This window comes from Vipera berus, assembly GCF_964194415.1.
Source record: "Vipera berus genome assembly, chromosome: 3".
Classification (NCBI taxonomy): domain Eukaryota; kingdom Metazoa; phylum Chordata; class Lepidosauria; order Squamata; family Viperidae; genus Vipera; species Vipera berus.
In genome coordinates, this window is record NC_138204.1 from 96,670,897 (window position 1) to 96,696,679 (window position 25,783).

General features: G+C 40.0%; 1 protein-coding gene across 3 annotated transcripts in view; it reads left to right on the forward strand.

Moving 5' to 3' along the window:
* The window catches only part of KCNT2 (potassium sodium-activated channel subfamily T member 2), a 251,327-nt gene that overhangs the window by 99,675 nt on the left and 125,869 nt on the right, over positions 1-25,783 (forward strand). For all 3 annotated transcript variants that reach the window (XM_081322303.1, XM_081322304.1, XM_081322305.1), the window contains exons 2-3: positions 10,015-10,094; positions 20,670-20,769. In XM_081322303.1, coding sequence (XP_081178429.1) covers positions 10,015-10,094; positions 20,670-20,769 — 180 coding nt within the window. The remainder of the gene's footprint in view (positions 1-10,014; positions 10,095-20,669; positions 20,770-25,783) is intronic.

The following is a 25,783-nucleotide window of genomic DNA, read 5'->3' on the forward strand; positions in this document are numbered from 1 at the left end:
TACGGCAATGCAGGCATATGTAGAAAATGATGGCGATGCATCTTTTGGCTCCCATGATCCAGAAACCAGCCGATCTGATGGCACCTTCCATGAAGTGCCTGCCTTGATGATGGACGGTTTCGTGGTAGTGCGTGACTTGTTGACGGGCAGGAAGTATGATAGGGTGCTTGATGTCTGAAGCTATTTCAGCCTTATCTAGACACCCTCCTACTCGGAGTAAGTTATGACTATCCAAAAATGGGTTTAATTTCAGTAATGCACTAGACTTTGGGACAGTCTATTTAGCTTCCAGATATTCAAATTCCATAGGTATGTATCTTGCTTCACACTTCAAAGAATCCCTCTCTCGGCCTGGAGTTAGCTGTCTGGGAAGCTCATCTCGTGATGCAGGAAACAAATGATCACTGCTACACCTACTACAAGAGGTCTCCATCTGGAGAAGCGTTTGAAGCGAGTTGGTTCTACGAATTGATTAGGAGATGGTTTCTCTGTCTCCTTGATATTTGTAGACAGGCAGACAATCTGGACGGTCATTTTCTTGCCCTGTCTGAGCAATTTGTTAGGTGCCTGAGGTCAAACATCATTATCTTGATCTGGGTCTAAAAGCTTGTAATGTTCTGGTTTTTCTGACGTCTGGCTATCTGGACGAGCCAAGAATTCAGAACCCTTCAACCAGATTGATTCTGCCAACTGTGATGCAGGAATGGACCGTGTAGCCTGGTCCGCTGGATTCTGATGGGTTGGTACACTGTTCAGGATTTGAAGACTTTCTGATCCTTTCTACTCTATTGCTTACGTAGACATAGAAGCGTCTGCTTCGGTTGTGGATGTAGCCTAACATCACCTTGCTGTCTGTGTAGAAGTTGGTGGATTGTAGCTCAAGATCTATCGTTTTCGTTATCAGGCCTGCTATTTCTACAGGCAAAATGGTGCCGCAGAGTTCTAAACTAGGTACAGTGTGACCTTGTTGTGGTGTTAGTTTTGCAGCTCTTTCTTCGTTGCGCTGACAAGTGAAATGGGAACATACATGCACTATACATGGATGCTTTGGAGGCAACTTAGGGATCTGCACCATGTCTCCCACTCTTGCTTGTGCTCTGATGGAAGTGGCTTGTCCTAGTCTGTGGCATCTGGGGAGAGTGCATGCAGAAGAAGCTTCACTTGGACTGTTACGGGTGCTGCAAAACCTAGAGGGTCAAACAAACTATTCACCGTTGAAGGCGGTGTCCTTTGCCAGAATTCTAAAGGTGAAGGCATCCTTCAAGTCCCAACACAAACTGAGACTGTGTTGGATAAGAGGGTCATCTGTGCCAAATTTGAGATCCTGTAGACCCTAAGTGTGGTCTTCAGGATTGAAGGCTTCCAACACTTCTTCACTGTTGGATGCAATTTTCTGCAGCCTAAGATTAGCTGCCGCTGACACCTGGCATGTCCTTTTTAATCTATGGCTTCTGCTGGAATGGGTACAGATTTTAGGCCGTCAATGTAGAAATCTCACTCTATGAAGCGTCTGGCATCTGCACCGTATTTGGCTTTGCCTATATGGGCGGTGTGTTGCAGGACGTAGTTAGTGATTGCAGAGGAAGCCGGCCTAAAAGACGTGCACTCACATTCTGTATTCTGTGATCTGCTGGCTGTGTTGGTCATTGCTGAACCACAGGAAGCGCAGGTAATTATGATGATCTTCCCTGATGTAGAATGAATAAAACATCTGCTCGATGTCAGCCATGACTGCTATGGCTTCCTTTCTGAAGTGGATGAGCATGCCGAGCAGACTGTTGGTGAGGTCAGGCCCTGTGAGAAGGACCTTGTTCAAAGAGATGCCTTGGAACTGCGCACTGGCATCGAAGACTGTTCTTATCTGACCTGGCTTTTGTCAGTGGTACACTCCAAAGAATGGTAGATACCAGCATTCTTCATCTTTCTTCAGTGGTGGGGCAAGCTTTATGTGTCCACTCTGGATCATCTTTTCCATGAACTCTACCAGATGAGCTTTCATTTCGGGCTTTTTGTTTATGATTCTCCTCAGACTATTGAGGTGAGAGAGAGCTTGCTCATGATTGTGAGATAGGCACTTCCTGGGTATATGGAAAGGTTGTGGGGCTACACAACTCCCTGTGGCATCCTGCAGGCATTCCTTGTCCATGAGCTCTAGAAAGTCTTGGTCCTCTATCGACAAGGCCACATCATTGTTGTCTTTGCTGATCTGGAACACTGTCTCTCCTAAAACGGGCTTGGATGTTGAAAATGTAAAGTGTTTTGGTGTGGTTTCAGGTGGGATGCTCTCCCGTTACTAAGAATGGTAGTCACTGAGATGTTCACTTAGGTTGGAGCTTGCAGCCGATCGACACAGACCGTTTCTCAAATGACCCATCCAAGTTCCATCTTAGCAGCCCCTGGGACACCTGGTGGGCCTCTGACCCTTTCATCAGAACCAATGGACTCAGGGGCATCTCGTCCCAACATAAGTAGGATTTCGACTTCGTAATCTAGGGGAGGGATTTGATCACCTATGCGATGGTGAGGTATGTTTCTTGCCACTTCCGGTGTTGGAATTTCACTGCAATCGTCTGGTGAGGCATCCCATTCTGGCAATGCCAACGGTAGGAACTGTGAACTCCCATCTAATGACTGGATGTGGAGTTCAGTGACTTTCCTCCCCGCCGTGCTCTTGTCACACAGTGCACGTTGTGAAAGGCATTTCTTCGCTTGGGGATGCACTTGGTAATGGCGAGTCACTACATACTGACATGCAGTTGACCTTGGCGGGCATCTCTGGGCACTCTTTGGAGCCATGCTGGGGCTCCTTGGTTGAAGGAGGAGTAGAAGTTGCTTGTAGTAGCTGCTCAGAGTCTGGATGCAGGACTCCCGGGTGCTTGTCACTCTTGCTTGGGTGACACTTCCCCTTAGCTGCTCAAGCTTTGGCTGCATGTTCTGTAGACTCACAGCATTTGAAGCAGACCTTGTACTCACCCAAATCCAACCTTCTTCTCCAGGATGTTGGAGGACCCATTGGTTCTGTGTAGGATTTGCCATCAGGCTGGGTTGTTACAGTGTTGAGGTCATCAGGAGCACGATCAGTGGCTTCTCAGTGATCCTTATAAGCATTGCTCCCAAGAACAGGGGAATGTGGAACAGACGGCTGGCAGTTTTCCTCAGAGTACTCGCCAAAGCGATCTTCTTCCCACAACTCTTCTTGGGTTTGTTATCTTCGTTGCTGATCCATCTTTGAATCGCCTTGAAGATTTGGCCAGAATTCTTTTGCCTTCACCTTGAGCTGAGGAAACCTGGCTCCTAGTGTGCCTACCTGTTGAGGGATGATCACCATTGAGCATGGGCCACATCGGTTACCCCTTGCATCACCGATCTAGTGGGGGTCTTGTTCAGTTGGTGGGTTGTCAGCTTCCTGTTGGGGTTGGCACATCTGGTGGTCAAGATCCTCCTCCGTGGTCACTTGGCCTTGGGAGATTTGTAACTGACTGTGTTGCCTTCTCCTGTCCTTGACGTAGTACATTCTGGACATCCGCGCAGGGCTTGACACGATTGTGCGAGATTTCACCTTCTGGTCTCTTGAAATTTGGCATGAAGGTAGCGCCTCGGAGTGCCTTCTGTGAAGCTTCCATTCTTGCCGCCCTCTGCTGTTTCCCATTGACGCTGTAGAAACTCTAGCCTGGCCTGAGCCCTGGCCATTCCTTCCTCATGTCTGGCTTGAGCCATGGCAATTTCTTCCTTTAGCAGCTGCTCTTCCTGCTGTGGAGTCATTGTCATTGCAGATGAACCTATCCGGTTACCATCTGTGGTTTGGTTCATTGGGGGTAAGTTGTGCAACTCTGGAGGGAAGGTCTCATGATCCAGATGTTGTGATGCCAGCTCTCTGACTTATTGGCACATCTGGTTGTTCAGATTCTCCTCCCTGTCCACTTGGTCTTGTTGGATTTATTTTTGACTGTGGCACTTCTGCCTGCTCATGTTGTAGCGTGTTCTGATCGTTAATGTTCGCCTGCATGCGGTTATGCTGTTTCCAATCTCTAGCCCTTCCAAATTGTGCGCGATGACAGTGCCTTCAGGCTCCGCCTGTAAGGCTGCAGCTCTTGCTGCTGTTCTTGCTGCCTCCCATTCACGCTGTACGAACTCAAGCCTGGCTGTTTCAACAAAATTGATTTTAAAACAAATATTTACTGTCCAGAAATTCTAAATAGATACTTACTTTGCAGTAGATTTGTCCGGTCATAATCATATCTGTCCATTTTTGTAGTGTAAAAAAGGAGTGATTTCTCCATTTCAGCTAAGCATTGTTACAGATGCTAATCAATGCGTGCACAATGGTTGATTTAAAAAAAGGCTTTTACAACCTGGCACGTAGCCAGGATGTCCTGCAATAAATTTTGAAGCTCCTCCCACTGACGAGATAAGATATAGGACTAACTAACAACTAGACTACATTTCCCAGAAGCCATCTCTTAAGGAAACAGTGTTTAACCCTTTAAATGCTAAATGTTCTTACATACAGTTCTATTAAGGATACAACATTAACCCTGTAAATGCTAAATGCTCTAACACAGTTCTTAATTCCTAAGCTATCTATATAATACACTGGTCCAGCACAAGCCCAGCCACTGAGAGATTATTCAGCAAAACTGTGATTAAACAACCATGGCCCAGAATGGTGCCTGAATACTCTTTATTTCACTACTTACTATCAATCTCTTTTTTAGAAAACTATGTGTATTCCTCATGTAGCATTTTCTGGCACTTAGAGGCAGTAAAAAGTGAAGTAGAGAAACCGATAATTCAACATCTATATGCTGAAAGGGTAGGAGAACGTTAAATGAGCTTTTCACATCCTTTGTGTGTTGAAAGCCATCACAGAGATATGCCAATGTTCCTGGCAGCTATGGTTGCTAAGGGATGGGAAGTAGCAAAAAAAGAAGGGGGGAGCAGTATTAGGCAATCAGCACCTTCATCATGCAAGTTCATAAAACAGAGATTAACGCCTATACTGAGCTCTCTTAATTAGCACTGCATATCTTCTCTTACTGGCAAGGTCCTCTTCTTTTATGTCACATGAATGCTATAATTTTATTCCTGAAAATACAGGTACATGGTTCTAAACCCTGTAAATAAAACAAAGTACTGCTTCTCTTTGAAATTAAATTGCCTAAATCTGTGTACTTGTGTGCTTCTATTCATTTGTTTGACATTTTCCTTAAAACGTTAAGTCTTTGGTATTGAAGGTGGCATGACATCAAGCAAAGTGGATTTTAAAATATTATTTTATTTTCATTCTCTTAAGTATACAGTACAGCTAGTCCTTGACTTACAACTATTTATTTTGTGACTGAAGTTACAATAGCATGGAAAAATGTGGCTGATGGCCAATGCTCACACTTACAACCATTGGGGCACAGTCACGTGATCAAAATCTGGGCACTTGGTGACTGGCATGTATTTACAATAATTTCAGATCCTAGGCTCATGTGATCACCTTTTGCAACCTTTCCAGCTGGCTTCCAATGAGGAAAGTGAATGGGGAAGCTGGATTTTCTTAATGACCACATGACCACCACTTAATAACTGAAGTGATTCACTTAACAACCATGGCAAAAAAGGTTGTTAGCTCAGGTGCAACTCACTTAACAAACTGCCTTGCTTAGCAGTGACAATTCTGGTCCCAATTGTATTTGAAATTGAGAACTATTTGTATACAGAGACGGACTGGCTCGAGCTGGTTTTGTGCCTAAAGCAGGACTAGAACTCACAGTTTCCTTGTTTCTAGCTTGATGCCTTAACTACCACTTGTTGTGGTTAGCTGCGAAGTCATGTCCGACCCATCGCGAACCTATGGACAATGTTCCTCCAGGCCTTCCTGTCCTCTACCATCTTCTGGAGTCCATTTAAGCTCATGCCTACTGCTTCAGTGACTCCATCCAGCCACCTCATTCTCTGTCGTCCCCTTCTTCTATTGTCCTCAATCTTTCCCAGCATTAGGCTCTTCTCCAGTGAGTCCTTCCTTCTCATTAGGTGGCCAAAGTATTTGAGTTTTAGCTTCAGGATCTGGCCTTCTAAAGAGCAGTTAGGGTTGATCTCCTCTAGGACTGACCGGTTTGATCACCTTGCAGTCCAAGGGAGTTGCAGGAGTCTTCTCCAGCACCATAGTTCAAAGGCCTCAATTCTTTGGCGCTCAGCCTTTTTTACGGTCCAGCTTTCACTGCCATACATTGCAACTGGGAAGACCATAGCCTTGACTATACGCACTTTTGTTGACAGGGTGATGTGTCTGCTTTTTAGTGTGCTATCTAGATTTGCCATTGCTTTCCTCCTCAGGAGCAAGCGTCTTTTAATTTCTTGGCTACAGTCCCCATCTGCAGTGATCTTGGAGCCCAGGAAAATAAAATCTGTCACTATCTCCATTTCTTCCCCATCTATTTGCCAGGAATTGAGAGGGCCGGATGCCATGATCTTGGTTTTCTTAATGTTAAATTTCAACCCAAGTTTTGCACTCTCCTTCTTCACCCACAACAAGAGGCTCTTTAGTTCTTCTTCACTTTCTACCATTAGAGTGGTATCATCTGCATATCTTAGGTTGTTGATATTTCTTCCGGCAATCTTAATTCCAACTTTTGATTCCTCTAATCCTGCCTTTCTCATGATGTGCTCTGCATATAAGTTAAATAGGCAAGGCGACAGTATACAGCCTTGCCGGACTCCTTTCCCAATTTTAAACCAATCGGTGGTTCTGTGTCCAGTTCTCACTGTTGCTTCTTGGCCTACATATAGGTTTCTTAAGAGACAAATAAGATGGTCTGGTACTCCCATCTCTTTAAGAACTTGCCACAGTTTGTTATGATCCACACTATCAAAGGCTTTAGCATAGTCAATGAAGCAGAAGTAGATGTTTTTCTGGAACTCCCTAGCTTTCTCCATGATCCAGCATATGTTGGCAATTTGATCTCAATTTGCCAGCAAATTTGGAAAACTCAACAGTGGCCACAGGATTGGAAAAGATCAGTTTACATTCCAATTCCAAAGAAAGGCAGTGCCAAAGAATGTTCAAACTATCGCACCATTGCACTCATTTCTCATGCTAGTAAAGTTATGCTTAAAATTCTACAAACTAGACTCCAGCAGTATGTGGATCGAGAACTACCAGAAGTACAGGCAGGATTTCGAAGAGGCAGAGGAACTAAAGATCAAATTGCTAACATACGCTGGATCATGGAGAAAGCTAGAGAGTTCCAGAAAAACATCTACTTCTGCTTCATTGACTATGCTAAAGCCTTTGATTGTGTGGATCATAACAAACTGTGGCAAGTCCTTAAAGAGATGGGCATACCAGACCATCTTATTTGTCTCTTGAGAAACCTATATGCAGGCCAAGAAGCAACAGTGAGAACTGGACACGGAACCACTGATTGGTTCAAAATTGGGAAAGGAGTCCGGCAAGACTGTATACTGTCGCCTTGCCTATTTAACTTATATGCAGAGCACATCATGAGAAAGGCAGGGCTAGATGAATCAAAAGTTGGAATTAAGATTGCCGGAAGAAACATCAACAACCTAAGATATGCAGATGATACCAATCTAATGGCAGAAAGTGAAGAGGAACTAAAGAGCCTCTTGTTGCGAGTGAAGAAGGAGAGTGCAAAACTTGGGTTGAAACTAAACATTAAGAAAACCAAGATCATGGCATCTGGCCCTCTCAATTCCTGGCAAATAGATGGGGAAGAAATGGAGGTAGTGACAGATTTTATTTTCCTGGGCTCCAAGATCACTGCAGATGGGGACTGTAGCCAAGAAATTAAAAGACGCTTGCTCCTGGGGAGGAAAGCCATGGCAAATCTAGACAGCACACTAAAAAGCAGAGACATCACCATGTCAACAAAAGTGCGTATAGTCAAGGCTATGGTCTTCCCAGTTGCAATGTATGGCAGTGAAAGCTGGACCATAAGAAAGGCTGAGCGCCAAAGAATTGAAGCCTTTGAACTATGGTGCTGGAGAAGACTCCTGCGAGTCCCTTGGACTGCAAGGCGATCAAACCGGTCAGTCCTTGAGGAGATCAACCCTGACTCCTCTTTAGAAGGCCAGATCCTGAAGCTAAAACTCAAATACTTTGGCCACCTGATGAGAAGGAAGGACTCACTGGAGAAGAGCCTAATGCTGGGAAAGATTGAGGGCAATAGAAGAAGGGGACGACAGAGAATGAGGTGGCTGGATGGAGTCACTGAAGCAGTAGGCATGAGCTTAAATGGACTCCAGAAGATGGTAGAGGACAGGAAGGCCTGGAGGAACATTGTCCATAGGGTCGCGATGGGTCGGACACGACTTCGCAACTAACAACTACAACAACAACATCTTGTACAATGTTGCGAACCCTATCCATAGTTCTTCAGGCACTTTGTCTATCAGATCTAATTCCTTAAATCTATTTGTCACCTCTACTGTATATTCAACAGGGATATGATTTAATTCATACCTGAGTGGCCTAGTGCTTTTCTGTACTTTCTTCAGTTTAAGCCTAAACTTTGCAATGAGAAGCTCATGGTCTGAGCCACAGTCAGCTCCTGGTCTTGTTTTTACTTACTGTATAGAGCTTCTTCATCTTTGGCTGCAGACAACATAGTCAATCTGATTTCTGTGTTGACCATCTGGTGATGTCCATGTGTAAACCCGTCTCTTGGGTTGTTGGAAAAGAGTGTTTGCTATGACCATCGTATTCTCTTGACAAAATTCTATCAGCCTGTGCCCTGCTTCATTTTGTACTCCAAGGCCAAACTTTCCTGTTCTTCCGGTTATCTTTTGGCTTCCTACTTTAGCATTCCAATCCCCATGATGATAAGGACATCATTTTTTGGTGTTAGTTCTATAAGGTGCTGTAGGGCTTCATAGAACTGGTCAATTTCATCCTCTTCAGCACTGGTGATTGGGGCATAGACGTGGACTACTGTGATATTGAATGGTTTGCCTTGGATTTGAACTGAGATCATTCTGTCATTTTGAGGATTGTATCCCAGTATTTCTTTTCCTACTCTTTTATTGACTATGAAGGCTACTCCATTTCTTCTGAGGGATTCCTGCCCACAGTAGTATACCTGATGGTCATCTGAATTAAATTCACCCATTCCTGTCCATTTTAGTTTGCTGATACCTAAGATGTCAATGTTCAGTCTTGTCATCTCTTTTTTGACCACATCCAGCTTTCCTTGATTCATGGATCTTACATTCCAGGTTCCTATGGAGAAAAAATCTTTACAGCATCGGACTTTCCTTTCACCACCAGACACATCCACAGCTGAGCGTCCTTTTGGCTTTGGCCCAGTTGCTTCATTCTTTCTGGCGCTACTAGTACTAGCCCTCTGCTCTTCCCCAGTAGCATATTGGATGCCTTCCGACCTGAGGGGCTCATCTTCGAGCATCATATTGTTTTGCCTTTTGGTACTGTCCATAGGGTTTTCATGGCAAAGATACTGGAGTGGGTTGCCATTTCCTTCTCCAGTGGATCACATTTTGTCAGAACTCTCTGCTATGACCTGTCCATCTTGGGTGGCCCTGCACGGCATAGCTCATAGCTTCATTGAATTACGCAAGACCCTTCGCCATGACAAGGCAGTAATCTAGGAAGGGGTAACTACCACTACTGTGCACCAGTAATTTATTTTTCTATCACATTACAGTCCTGCTGTAACTTTTCAGAAGTCTGAAACATGTCTCCAAGGTGTTCTTGTTTAATTGTAACCTTGGGACCCAGGTTGCATATTTTTGTACTCCCAGCCAAGGAGCTGATTGGCTGACTTGGCCTAGTCACTTCTAACCGACTTCATGTGGTGGCAATACAGTATGTGTGGGTATATTAGGAGAAAACCCCATGTAAGTTGTCTCCAGCTTGGAAGCCAGAACAAAAAAGCAATGATTACTGTATAAATAGGTAAACACAAAAAGACCTATTAACAATTATTATGTGTTTCAATCTGATTTAATTAGACTGATGTCTAACTATTTTGTCTGGTTATTTTTTAGAGTACAAATTGAATTCTACATGAACGACAATACCTTTAAAGAGAGGCTAAAACTATTTTTCATCAAAAACCAAAGATCAAGTAAGTGCTTTATACTTACATATGGGTATCAGATATTTCTCCCAATAATTAGTGCCTGATGACTGCATGAAATGGGTACATATTACATCTACTGGGGTTTATGCACACCTGGGGAATTCAGGGATCTGACAATCAGTGTTTTGTTCTACTTGTTTCTGTTCAGTGCTTTATTTGAAGACAAAGGGAATGGCCCACTGTACTGCAAATGTTACACTGCGGATGTCTTAGATACAATTAATAGAACAATGTTCTCTTCCACCTCTCAAATACAATTTTCCTTTCTTTTTTATTTTTAACCCTTTCTTTTCCCCTTCACACTACTGTCTTGATTCAGAAATACAGTTACTATGTCCTGTCCCAAAAATGAGGGGGCACTTCATAGGGAGCTTAATTTCCATTTATTATCTATTAATTTAGCTATGTAATTTAAGTTATTTGTGCACATAGCTGAATGCTAAGCAAGGCTGCCTTTAAACAGAGGGTCATCTAATTGGCACTTTATTACTAAAGGGTATTTTTCTATCCATGTTTGTTGTTTTCAAGGGATTGTGGTGATTATGTGAGGGGAAATAGAAGGGCTTATAATGATGAAAATGTTGGGAAAATCACACTACTGAAAATAAGTGATTTTGCTACCAAATTGGTATTGTGATTTGGGGGGGTCAATGTTGCTGAGTGCCAAGATGGGAGCCCACTTCTACATTTAACAAAACATGTTTAATCTCAGTAACCACAGCTTTAAACAGTGGTTTGAGCTAAGTAGGATTGATATTAACTTTAATCTAGATTTAATGCGAATTGTAGATTTCAAAAGGAAGAGGATATTTGGAGAAGAAAAGAGAAGAAAAACTTTGTAAGTGCAGCTGGTGAGCTTTGATTTAGAATGGGTGTGAGATCAAGGAAAAGGCTGATGTACCATAACTTACAACAATAATAATAATAAAGTTGGAAGGGACCTTGGAGGTCATCTAGTCCAACCACCTGCTCAGGCAGAAAACCTTGGCAGCTCGTCTTTTGATGCTTAATGTATAGTGTGAACAAGAAATTTTGACTTAATTTAAACATTATCATAAGAGATGCCAGAGTGTAATTAATGTAAGTGTAGTTAAAATCATAGTCCAGAGGTTCTCAAACATTACAGTACTGTGACATATGAAAATGACAGATGAGTCTATCCAACCCCCCTCACGAATAAAATAGTAATTTCATTGGGACAAAACAGAAAATCCAGTAAATGATACATAACAATCATTATGCTTTCACAACAGGGATATGTTTTATCAGGACTATCTGAACATTCATCTTGGGCTTTCATCACCCAACAAAAATGCTTCTGTTTTGAGAGGTTAGGAATATAAAATAACAGCTGAAAACGGTTAATACAGTTTGTACAATTCTGCTGTGGCCTTGTTGGACCAGGAGGAAGAAGAGGAGAAGGAAGTAGAGCCATGGGTATCTTGGGATCAGAGTCCTGGAGAAGGTGCTTCTAGCAATGTGAAGCCAATGACTCCACTGTGGGTAGGGCAGATCCAGCAAGCCCCCATGACTCCCTACTGGGACTCTGATAGCCTCTCAGCCACCCTGTCTTAAGCAGAGGCGTGCTTCAAAGATACAAAAACAGAGGGTGGAACTCTGCAGGTTAGACTGATTGGCCAAAAAGCAGGCCAGCAGATGAATAGACTGTATTTTGATAGAACTTGGCTTGGTTTATTGAATGATCTCCCTCCCTGACTCTAAAAACAACTTTTAAAGTCCTAGTTTTCTCATGGTTACTTGTCATACTGTGCTTAGAACTCTCAATTACACATCTCTTTATCTCTTTTTTAAAAACCATGGAATCATTGCTTGTTTGTTGGAGACCTGGTCTCAACCTGTACCAGCCTGTGACTATCTTTACAGTTGCCGTCTTCAAATATTAGTAAAAGGTGTTATTTTCTTCTTCTTCTGGAGGTTTTGCCTGAGCTGGCCTATCTCTGACTGTGGCAGGTATCCAGCTAACTATATTATTGCCTGGCATAGAAAAAACATTAGTACTAGCTAGCATGAAATCATACACCAATCATTGCAGTAGGTGGCTAATTAGTCAAATGGATCCATGGATTTAGCAGTTTCTCAAGCCTGTCACTTCTGATGAATGACAGGACTTCCACTTTCCTAGATAAACTGGTTTTTTTTTTTAAAAAAAAGTTGTGCTTCCTGTTAAATTGTTAACAACATCCTGGGCAGTCACTTGTTGTGATTTGGGAACGTTTTTGCTTAGCATATTGCGAACTGGATGGATATAATCTACACAAATATTTTGACTATATCTATAATTAACATGAACAAACTCATCTTTTAACTGGAGTTGATAAATTAACTTCAGAGGTCTGCTTCATATTGTAGTTAAACCTAAGCATGGTATGCATTGATTATAGCATGTTAGTGCAGATGTAACACATTGAGAAAAGAAAAAAAAAGTGAGAGATACACTTCCTAATAGAATGGTTGACCAAGATGTTATATATTATCCAGCCTTTGAAACTTGAGATTGTATATATGGATTTTTAAAAAATCATTCTAGACATTACCAATTGATTTATCTATGTTATATATTTTGATCCTATTTTCCTTCATTTTTCTTTACTTTTCTTGCAAAATTTTATTAATATGAAACTTGGTTGACTTCTGGTCAACCATGAAATAGTTTACTGAATTTTTTAATGTTTAAAAAATGTTTGCTAATATTTAAGAAACTAGACTGAGATGTCATTTTAGGAAAGTTATTCAAGTTTTAAAATCTTTGGTTGGTATTTCACGAATCTAATACTCTTTCAGTTAAATCTCTTGAGAATACCCTGATAGCTTATTAGAAAATGAAAAAAAAAATATGTTCATGGTCCTATCATTCAGAATTAATTTGCCCCGAAGAGTGAATTAATCCAAATTGCTCAGGATTAATAGAATTAGCCAACTGAGACCTATAAATTGCACAAATTGTTTTTAGGAGAGAAATAAGTTGGGGATTTTGTTTTGCATGAATAATATAGTTCTTTCAGGTTTTTATTTTAGAATACAGTATTAGCTACCTTGAATGTCTTAAGTAGAAATATTAGGTATAAATTAGGAATGAATGAATGAATGAATGAATGAATGAATGTTTTAGTGATTCCTTTTAATGATCAGATCTTCTTGATTTCTGTGGCTTCATTTTTATATGATTACAGTATCCTGCTACTTTTCCCCCTTTTTAAAAAAATGTTATGACATAAATTGATGAAAAATCAAGATGGGAATCTTAATCAATTAATTTATCTTTTATAAAACAGAGAAACAGACTGTAAGCAATAATTATCACTTTTTCCTTTTTCATGACAATAAAATTGCTGAATAAAATTATAATGGCAGCAAATGGAAATTTAAGCTAATTAGAAGGAAATGAAGGTTGATTAGACTAAATAACAAATGTCACTTTTTCTGATGAAGGTTGATGGTGAATACAGTATGAATGTACATGGTGGATAAATAGCAAGTCAAATAGAGAAGAAGATGAGATAAATGATCCTGTTAATCTGGTAAACAGACACTTTTCTTTGCCTTTTGATAAATGCATCAAGAGAAAACACTTTTCCACTACACAGAGAGCATGATGCTATAGTTGGACCTTTCATCAGTTTTTAGTGTGGATACTTGCTGAATGTCCTGTACAAAACATAAAGCAAGTCTTTTTTAAAAAAGCTACAATTATAATTCTCTGTGCACGGTAACCACGTGGACTGAATTTAATCCTTTAATATTACTTGTTGTATGCTCATAGTTTTCTGTTAGGTAACTTTTAATCGTAATACTGTTATAATGAGGATATTGTTTGTTTACAGTAAAAATAAGTACATTGATCAGTCAGTGTATAGAAATAGATTAAACAGATTAAACAATATGGTTTATTGTTGGTTCATTTGTAAACCGATCCTTATGTGAATAATTTCCCTGATTGCAAAGGAATTTTTACAGATATGTTTATTTTGTTTACTTAAATCTGTAGCTTACCGTATTTTCCGGCGTATTTAACCCATGAAAATCTTCTCAAAAGTTGGGGGGTCGTCTTATACGCCGAGTCGTCTTATACGCCGGAAAATAGTACATAAATCAATCGAGCGTCCCCGTTCGTGCAAAGCAACTTCAAGCCTCCTTAGTCCAGTCCCCCATGGTACGTGACTCTCCCTTCCCACCCCCAAGAGCCTCTAAGCCCCTTCCCCTCCCCCTTGCAAACGCCAGACCCCGGGAGCGGCAGGAAGCCCCTCCCCCTCCCCCAAGCGGCATCTGAGCATAAGCAGAGTGCGCCCTGCTACCCGCTATTTCTCCCGGCAGTTGTCTTCTACCCCTGCAGGAGGACCCTGGGTAGAGGGGGCGGCATGTCGGCCCGTCAGGCTCAACATTCAGCGGGGCCTCAAGACCACTCACCGGCGATCCGGCAGATGCCCGCATCCGGCCTCGCAACCAGCCACAGAAGCCCACGCCCGGTTTTCCTTCCCCCCACCCTCACCTGGCTATCGGTTCCTGGGCCCCGGCCCCAGCCGTGGGTCAGCTCGCCAGCAACCAGGCCGATGAACTCCCGGCCGCCAGATGCTGCACTTTGGGAGATGCTCCCCGGTGGGTCGGGGAGGGAGCGCCCACCCGCCGCCAGCCTGTTCCAGGAACTTCCGGGGACTTCCGCGGGCCTGGCGCCCCTCTCGCCCGCAGACCACGCAGCGGCCCTCGCTAGCCGGCCTCGGCATGGCCGCCCCAAGCCCGGCTCTCCAGCGCGTCTTCCGAGCCCACCTGGCTGACCGCCTCCTGGGCGGGGCTTGGCTCCAGATACATGGCTGCTCCGTCTGCAAATGTGCTCTCAAATTGGGTGGGTGGAAGGAAAAGCCCCTTTGGGCTTCAAAAGGGAGGCTTTGCACCATCTGCATCAGACGGGGCTGAATCGGGCTTGTGTCGGACACTTGGCAACTGGCATGTAAGTATTTTCTGGCGTATAAGACGAAAAATCTTGAAAATCTTCTCAAAAGTCGGGGGTCGTCTTATACGCCAAGTCGTCTTATACGCCGGAAAATACGGTACTCCATTCCCAGAATTTTGACCAGCTACATTTTCCTGCTCTGGCCCTTAAAATGTCACATTATAATAAGTGTTAGGATTCACCTTTAATGAAACTCCCTGAAATGTAAAATACATTTTAAGCACTGATATCCTGTAATTCAACAAATATTGAAAAAATAATAATAAAAGTAAAATAATGTATGTTGAAAAAAGATAAAAATAAAACAAAATGTGATGCTTAATACTATTTGCTTTTTTGTTGATTTCTTCAGGATATGTTTTATGCTGAATTATTTTATCATTTTTTTTTATTTTTGTCAATTTGTAATTTTGAATTCTGATCTTTTTTCCTTTTAATTGTTGGTTGCTCAGAGCAATATATGGGGGGGAAATGTACATATTTGGTATATAAATAAAGTTATTCAGTTAGATCTGTTTCAAAATTTTCACAATCACTTTTCAAATATATGGTCATGCTGACTTTAAAATTTGAAGTGGTGAACAAATTAGTCAAACTAAAATGAGCTGAGCTATTTTGGAAAGGTTTGGGGTGGATCAAGGCAATTAATCTAGTCTACAATGAAACATTTCTCAAAATGGAACTTAAAATTGTGCCAGCCTTGTACAGAGGAAAAAAGCAGCTGTCTTTTCAGGCTGCCAAGAAATATGGGAACCCAGAAAGGCAAATATGAATGAGTGAGTCAGAAGCCAATAAGCCAATAATCACAACTATCATTAGTTACCTGATATCGCAAAAATATACCCACCCACCCCTCCATCTTAATTATCTTGTAATCTTTTAACTGGCATTCCTCAGCATTATACTGTGTTTGCTTAAAAGTAAAATGTATAATCTATCACTAGGTAGGATGTTGCTCTTGAATACGTTCCTAATTTGTAGATTATACTTGATATGGCAATCTGTTGTAATTAATAATCTATTTTGCAATTGAACTTTTATAATAATAATCTCTAAAGCCACTATTCATATATTTCCACTGAGACATTTGGTGCATTACTTTCTTTTTTATAATCATAGGTATCACACAAAACGAAAAGAGCAGTTAAAATACAAATGCAAGAAATAGCCATAAAATCACACAAGACTGCATAATAGACAATAGAATTCAAAATCTACCAAAAGGGGTAGCTTTAGCTATAACATATTTCAATGACTTAATACAGACATGTCAAACACAAGGCCCGGGGGCCGGATGTGGCCTGCGAAATGGTTTCATGTGGCCCGCGAAGCCATCCTGGAAACAGTGAGGGAACGGCCCCCAGTACCTTGGCCCTGGCCCAGAGACCCTCCTCCTGCCAGAGACCCTCAGATCTGTCCCACTCCTGCCCAGGCCCCCATAGGCACCCTTGATGCAAACGATGTAGAGCTGGCCGTGCCCACCCAGTAGGCCATATGCACTCTAGCCACGCCCACCCAGTAGGCCACGCCCACCCAGACCATACCCACCCGGCCCCCTGAGGGCAACCGCAATGCTGATGTGGCCCTCAATGAAATTGAGTTTGACACCCCTGACTTAATCAGAAAGTAGTTTAATAAACTGAAACTAGGCCTGTTTAAGAATGGAATATTTGAACTAAGCATGCAATTATCACTGTGAGCAGCCTATAAAGAAGAATACTTAGTTGATGATGTTTAAAGCCCTTTTCTTTTAGTATAGGTCAGGGGTAGGCAACCTTGGCTCTTTTATGACTCATGGACTTCAACTCCCAGAATTCCTAAGCCAAGGTTGCCTACCCCTGGTATAGGTGATCCCATCAGTTTCTCTCTATACAGGGTAAACAACAGCTAGAATGAGAATTGAATACATGTGTATTGATTCTGTTGTGGAATCTCAAGTCAAGCAGAAACAGGAATGTCTCTTTCTTCAAATTGTGAATCAGTGCTTTAATTTTGGCAGACAGGTGAGTTTGCTACAAATGGTGTAATGTATACAAACACACATGTTCAAACGTTATTAACAAGTTATAATCGTTTATTCTATGAGGTAAACACCACTGACAGGGAAACACGCGGGAACTTTGACAGCTGTCAAAGTTCCCCGCCAGGGCGCAGGCGCAGCCATTTGACAGCTCGCGGCTGTCAAAACACAGAAGCCGACTCACCACGCGGAAAGAAGAACTGTCAAGACGCGACGACGGTGATTGGTTCAGCAAGACGCGGCGCCAAAAGAAATGAACCTGATTGGACTACACTGACAGCCGCCGGCTATAAAAGCCAGACAAGTTATTCTGTTCTCTGCCTTGTTCTAAATAAAATCCTAGTTAAGTAACCTGTCGTCCCGAGTGGTCCTTCGGCTACTTCAAATGGGACCTGAGAAATCTCTGCTAGACAACACTGTGAGCCAACAGAAATGTTAGGAAACAGCTGATTATTGTTGATAGCATAGATATTGAGAACTGAGTCCTCAGTTTTGATTAACTGTAATACTTCCAGTACGTGCTGTAAAAGAAGAGGACACAGGGGAACAATTATTTCAGTTGCCCAGGTCATTTCTGTGTTATACATGAAGTAAAAACAAATGTATGACAAAAAGAGGTTAGAATAAGAAATGTCTTAAGAACCTCTTTGGAAAGCTGTGAACCTCTTTAAGTCCCTTGGGGGAGTACCATCCAAATTGGTTTTCTCAACCTCAACTTTGTACAGGGGAATAGCTATGGAAATATAAGCTTCAATGGGAAATTACTTAAGTGATTGATAAACTTTAATGGGAAATGCTTGAGGATTTGCATTTATTGATTCGGGGTAGTATATTTAGTTTCCTTTTTGAATCCATATAATTATTAACTTTGATATTTTATTAAAAAGCAACATAACTGACCTAAAGGTGCTTTTCAAAAGGCCACAGGACTTTCTTGGTTTTTTTCTCTTAAAGATATTCTGCTTCTTATCTAAGAAGCTTCTTGGATAAGAAGCTTGATTAAGAATTGAAGAAACTTCTTGGATGAGAATCAAAATGTTTTCAAGGGAAAAACCCAAAAAGGTCAGGTTGCCTTTTGAAAAGCACATTTGGGACAACCATGACCTGGATGAGGCTTACCTATAAAAATTAGGCAAGATTTTCATAATCATGAAGCTCATTGGTGATTCTTTACAAATTACTTCCCAACCTACTCAATTTCATAGGGTTAAATTGCAAGAATAAATGAGCAACGGAACATACTGAGTGAGAGTATTCACTATGTTTCCCTGTCAAAGTAAACATAAAATGGTGGGTAGTCATGACCCTAAAGATTGAGGGCTAAATGGAAAGGATTTTCACTCCTATTGGAAGGTATCAGTTGTATCAGCCATCATAGAACTTTTAATTTACAAATTTTAAGATATCTGTCGCTTTAACTAAAGTGAAGAGTATTGGTGACTTTCAAATAACAGTCCTCTTTTTTTAAACTGGAATTTATAGTTATGATAGATGCAGCCTCACACTGTAAATGTACAGTGATGAAGATATTAAAACTCTGATTCCAAAACATGTTGAAAACACTATGTAATTGTTCATTGCACATGTTATTAAAACTTCCAGTGCCATTAGCTTTCATCATTTGCCACTGCCAGATGGTACTCTTGACAGAGTAGGAAGCAATCACTGAATAATGCAAGGAGAATAAAAAATGATGAATAATATATCAGAGAATTTCTCACCCTTGTTAGTTGCAGTGGCCAGTTAAAGGCAGGATCTGATATACATCAGTGGGACTTTTGCTTATTTCAGTTGGAGTTTCTTGCTCCCACAAATACTGATATTTGTTTTGCTTTGATGATGATTTCTGGCTTTCAATCTATGTCCTTTACAAGCTAAAGCAGCTTTTAGATAATAGACGGCAAAAGAAAGGCACCTGTGCCTTTTTTAAAATTGAATATTACCTTGATTAGATATGCATGGAAAGGATCATTGATAATTGATTGATTGTATTAATTGCATATTTAAATTCATTTCAGCTGATCTTGTCATTAGTTTGTCAAAAAGAAGTGCATACTTTTAATTTGCATTTCTCTATATACATATTTACGCATCTTTTAGTCATTGATAATATATTTTTGCATATAAAATCCTCCATGACATATAAAATATGATGCATTTATAATAACAGCGTTAGCTATTTTAGATACTTTGTTCTTCTCATTTTAAATGCATCTTTGAATTGTATCTAGCTTGGTGTGCTATAGAAATGTTATTTTGCTTCATAAGATTGCCAGTTAACCTGTATCCATGACTACTTTTTTGCATTGCATAGATTATGAACTGTTAGTCAACAGTAATATGCTTCAAATAACTTACATTGTTTCCACAGTACTCCATAAATAAATTGTGTAAGATAATAAAGGTAACAACGATCAATTACATTTTCTGGATTCTCTCCCATAGGCAAGTTGTTGTTCTTTGACCTAGTGATTGACAACAAGACATATTAGCTTGAGTTTTATGTGGGTATTTTCATTTCATTTCATTTCATTTCAATGTCTTCATCCAATGAGAAAGCCAAGAGTGTCTGAAGTGGCAGATACTGGCTTCAAAGTGATAGATAAAACCAGATGATCCAGCCCTGACTCCTTGTTACACGCATACAATGCCTGTAATACACATTAAAAAGGGATGTGGCTTTGATTACCTAATTTATATCTACCACAGATATCACTGTGGATCCTCCTGATGTGTGTCTAGGACACCTCGGCACAGCCAGCTCGCCGCAGCCAACTCGCCATAGGACAATTTGCCCCAGACAATTTGCCGCAGGACAAAACTTACATAATATCAAAGAAATGGTGGGACAGGATCGTAGAGAAAAGGATGGAAAAGGAGAGATAAAATGAAATGTGAATGGCAAAAATTAAACTATTTTTAAATTATTTTAAATAATTAAAAGTGTTGAATTGTCCCACGGCGAGTTGTCCCACAGCAAGCTGGCCATGGTGAGTTGGTCCATGGCAAATTGGCAGCAGTGGGTTGTCCCATTTTGCCCTGATGTTGTGAAACTGCCAGCCAAATGGTGATTAACTTTGAATCCTTGTGCAGCATGAAGAGGCATAAGGCTCAACCCTTTCCAAGATCCATGAAACTTCTCTGGTTGTTCCTAGGAGACAGCAGGCAGTGTGGGTAGACTCTTGTAATATAAGTGGAAGTCAGTAATGTTGCTGACTTAAGCTATTCACAGGTGGCTGTTGTTGCTTGCTCCTGATACTCTTCTGTTTTTTTATCTTTTCAAATGAGTAACTTGACTCTTCATGAATAAAAAAGAGTAGAGTTGGATGTCTACTAATACTTTAATCTGTTTTCTCTTTCTTTTTTTCCCCCACTTGAAGGAAGATTGTTCAAAGATAAAGGGGAGATGGTTTTGTAAAAGCTAAAATAAATACATTTATTAATATTTTAACATTCTAAATATTTTAAACAATTTTTGACAGGCCTGAGGATATAGCTTTTCAGTAAGGTTAGTAACTTGCAAGAACTCTTTTCTTAATTTAGTTTAATTCACTTTCCTTTTTTCCCCCAACAGGCCTGAGAATCCGTTTATTCAATTTTTCACTCAAACTTTTAAGCTGCATGTTATATATCGTTCGGGTGCTCCTGGATGATCCATATCGGCAACATGGATGGTAATCTTGACTTCTTTTAATTGTTCTCTCAAAATGTTTGAGAAATTGTTTTACTAAAATCAGTCATGCATAACACATTATCTCCTAACACATTTTTAATTCTAGAGCAGTCATTTTAATCCAATTCCAAATTTCATTATGTGCAGGTAGAGAGGACTCTATTATTGCGAGCAAATCTTAATTAGCACATTGTTGATAAAGTAAAATGTAAAGGAGACCAGAACATTGGTTGTTGTTGCTAATGTATCTCACATAATATACATTACAATGCACTATTTTTTATATGGATTGGTGAGCGATATACAGTGTCTGCCATCTGTGTTGATGCTTCTGGACTTTTTTGTAATATTTGATTACTTGGAACATCAAATAGAGGTAGTCTTTGACTTATGAACACAATTGAGCCCAAAATTCTTGTTGCTAAGTGAGACATTTGTTAAGTGAGTTTTGCCCCATTTTATGACCTTTCTTGCCACAGTTATTAAGTGAATCACTGTGATGTTTAAGTTAGTAACACAGTTCTTAAGTGAATCTGGCTTCCCCATTGACTTTGCTTGTCAGAAAGTCTCAAGAGAGGATCTCATGACCCTGGGACACTGCAACTGTCATAAATATGAGTCAGTTGCCAAACGTCCAAATTTTGATCACGTGACCATGGGGATGCTGCAATGGTTGTGTGAAAAACGGTGATAAGTCACTTTTTAGTGCTGTAAGTTTGAATGGTCACTAAATGAACTGTTTTAAGTTAAGGACTATCTGTATTCCTGCCTCGGTTGAGATCTTTGGCCATTAGAGCAAAGCTTTCTCTTCATTCTTTTCTATCACTTTGCTTTTAGTAATTATCCTTTTCCTGTATTAGTTAGTGCTTCCCTGTCATAAGCATTTCATTCTCATTAGGTATCCAGCAGGAGTTGATTCTGTATAATTTCTCTCTCTCTGTCCTTGGGTTAGTTGATTTTTACTGATGATTCTCAATATCACATTAGTGGTATCAATTACATGCTAAAAGTAAAGGTGAGATCACGGAATGAATGCCCACTCACCTCAGTATCTCTAAAATCTTAGTTTTTCATCCCAAACACCTGTTTGTGTGCATGCATACATGTATACATGTGTATGAAAGAGACCACCTATCTTTTCCAAGGGTGGGTATCTTTTGTTACCATGTGAGGTTTCAATGGATAACAAGCTGTCTTAATTATTTAAGGCAGTTGTTTTCACCTAATGAATATTTATTTGTCCATTTATCATATTTCTATAGACTGCCATTTTACAAAATGTGACTCTGGGTGGTGCATTATATATATATATATATATATATATATATATATATATATATATATATATATATATATATATATATATATATATATATATATATATATATATATATATATATATATATATATATATATATATATATATATATATATATATATATATATATATATATATATATATATATATATATATATATATATATATATATATATATATATATATATATATATATATATGGATCTTTGGTTATTCGGGTTTTTCCCCGCGTAGAACTAAAGGTGTAGGCGCAACGTTTCGACGGAATCCCATCCGTCATCATCAGGCTGGTGGCTTTAGCTTCCTTCTTCTGGGAGAAGCATGTGGCTGTTTGTTCCTCTTTTTTAAACTGCCAGAGGGGGTGTGTTCTGTGGGTGGAGGTGTGCTCTGATTGGGTGGGGGACCAAGTGTGTTCTGATTGGGTGGGAGTGTGTTTTGAATGGTGGGTGTGTTCTGATTGGGTGGGGGTGTGTTCCGTCGAATAAGTATATACTTATATACATATATACATATATACATATATACATATATACATATATACATATATACATATTAAAATAAAGGAAAGAGCCTCAAATATTAACAACAATGGAGCCATCTCTTGGGGCCTCCAGGTCTGATGACATAGCCAAATCTTGAAGGACTTGAAAAAGGTTAATAGCCTGACCACAGTGTGTGTGTGGGGAGGGATGATGTTCCATATGTCAAATTCCATGGGAGAGAAGACCCATTTCTGGGTTCCCAAACATGTAGCTCTTTTATAAACTGGACCTGCAACATAATTTTCTGCCTGATGTGATAGGCCAGGAAGATGTAATCAATAAGAGGCAGTCCCTTTGTCATGAATATCTTATCAGATCCTCCATTTCTTAACTAGAGAGGCAGTGATAGAGCTTGGCCTGTGTCAGATCTTTATCATTATAACAGTTTAGTTGTGGAAACTTTGGTACTTTCCCCTTTGACTCAATTCAAAAGTATTGTTTTTTGTGCTGTCTGTTCATACTGTTCTTCTCTGGTTTTCCTGTGCCCATTTGCCACAAGTTCCTTCAAACATTGGTTTGGGTTTTTAGGACTGTTTCCTATCCTTCTCTATGCCACATTTTGCATGTGTTTTGGAAAATGCTTTGCTGTCCCTATTTCACAGCCAAAGATATTCTAGACCAGGGGTAGGCAACCTCGGCTCTTTTATGACTCATGGATTTCAACTCCCAGAATTCCTGAGTCAGCTGAGTTGAAGTCCAGCTGACTCAGCTAAGTTGAAGTCCAGCTGACTCAGGAATTCTGGGAGTTGAAGTCCATGAGTCATAAAAGAGCCGAGGTTGCCTACCCCTGTTCTAGACCTAGGCTCTCATCTCTCTGAAAGAAGACAACTGATTTTAATATTTTTTTGTAAATTTTGAAAACCTGTTTTTTTCCAGTAAGGAATGTAATGGAAGAAGTTGAAGCTAGGCAATATTGTAAAATGTGATCTTTAGTAGCTCCATAGCCAACAAGCTTTCAAATTGCATTGTTGAAAGACTTACCGGTATATTTATTTCAATTATTGTTTAGTTGTTTTTCCAGGATATAGGGCTTCATTAACTGGTTTTGTTATTTTAGTGATTATGAGATTATGTGTTTACTTTATTTGGCTGTTGTTTCTTTGCATTTTTTTAATGTAAATATGTGTAACTATTAGCTGTCCCTCACATTCTGGTACTTTATGTATTTTTAATTGATTATTATGTGTCTTGTTGATATTGCAGCTATTATTGCTGCCATTAATATTATTTAGCAGACTTACCTAATTTTGTTTTATTAAGGGGGGATTTTGCATGTGGTATGTACAAGTGTGTTCAAGCCAATAAAATAAATACAGTGTGCTTGTTTTTTTAATTTTAAAAGCAAAGAAGTTTTAACTTTTTCAACTACATAAAAAGTACGTGAATTACGTTTTAACTAACAAAGTAAAAATGTTGATTTTCAAGTATCTAAAGCCAGCAGCCAACTGACCTGTCTAAAAGCCTTCATAGATTGGACAAACATGGTGCTCACAGAAAGTCAGTATTTGCAGGAGAATTTTGCAATATGCCAGTTGTATATGCCTTAATCCAAATTCAAGAAAAACAGTTCACTTCAAAGCACTATCCTGCTTTAAATCTCTCTGCATAAGTCTGCATAAGAGACCAATTCTGTGATGTCTTAAGCTCCACAGGAGATACATTTTCTTTGAAAGTTTAGCTTATTTTTTTTCATGAAAACTAGCTTTGTTAGATATGAACACAGCATTGCTTCAAATCACCTATTCTAAAGAAGGGAATTTCCAATCATTTACTTCAAATCCCACTCTTTGGCTTTTTATTTTTAAATGACAAGCTAATATTCACATGAAAGAAAACTAAAGGTTGCTGAAGGAGAAGCAAAAGAGCATCCAAGGTCATTGCAATGATTGAATTCATTCAAGCTTGTTTATGTATTGCTAAACCATGGCTTTGCATTCACTTTGACTAAATACAACAGTAAACAGGCTAACAGGCTCTCAACTCTGCTTGCCCGAGATTGTGTTTTCAGGATTGCATAATGAGTAGATTGCAAAAAGTGCTATTGAAACCAATGGTGCTTATGTAAATGCCCCAAGGTTTTTCAGCTAGACCACAACTTGCAAGCACAATTAACCCCAACATTTCTGTTGCTATATAAGGCAAGTGAGCTTTGCCCCATTTTACGACCAATTTTGCCATATTTGTTAAGAGAATCACTGCAGTTGTTAAGTGAATCACACAGTCGTTAAGTGTGATTCCCATTGACTTTGCTTGTCAGAAGTGGGCTAGTGGGTTACAAATAGTGATCACATGGCCTGGGACACTGCACCTGTCATAAATACATGCCAGTTGCCAAGCAGCCAAATTTTGATCATGTGACCATGAGGATGCCACAATGATTATAAGTGTGAAAATGGTTATGTCATTTTTTTCCAGTGACATTTTAAGTTTGAGTGGTCACTAAATGAATGGTTGTCAGTCAGAATAATAGAATAACAGAGTTGGAAGGGACCTTGGAGGTCTTCTAGTCCAACCTCCCATACCATTCCAGACAAATGAGTGTCCAGTCTCTTTTTAAAAGCCTCCAGTGATGGCAATCCATTCCAATGGTTTGTTGTTCTCACTGTAAGAAAATTTCCTTAGTTCTAGGTTGCTTATTTCCTTGATTAGTTTTCATCTATTGCTTTTTGTCCTGCCCTCCGTGAAAAGAAGAACTAGGAATGACATGACAGCTGTGTTCAAATATTTGAGGTGCTGCCACAAAGAAAAATGGGTCACGTTATTTTCCAAAGCACCTGCCCTCAGCTGCTTTGGAAAATAACATGACCCCCTTTTCTTTGTGTGAACCCCTCAAATATTTGAACACAGCTGTCATATCACTCCTAGTTCTTCTTTTCACTAGACTAGACATATCGAATTCCTTCAGCCGTTCTTCATACGTTTTAATCCCCAGCTTCCTAATCATCTTCATTGGTCTTCTCTGTATTCTTTCCAGAGACTAAACATCTTTTTTTATATTGGATGCACTATTCTAAGTGTGGTCTTACCAAGTGTGATCATATAAAGCGGTACTAAATCTACTATATAATATACACTTATGCACCTGCTAAGTATAGCAACATTATTGCATTTTCTATAAAAATCTTGTGTGTTTTCTTTCCTTCCCTGCGCAATTA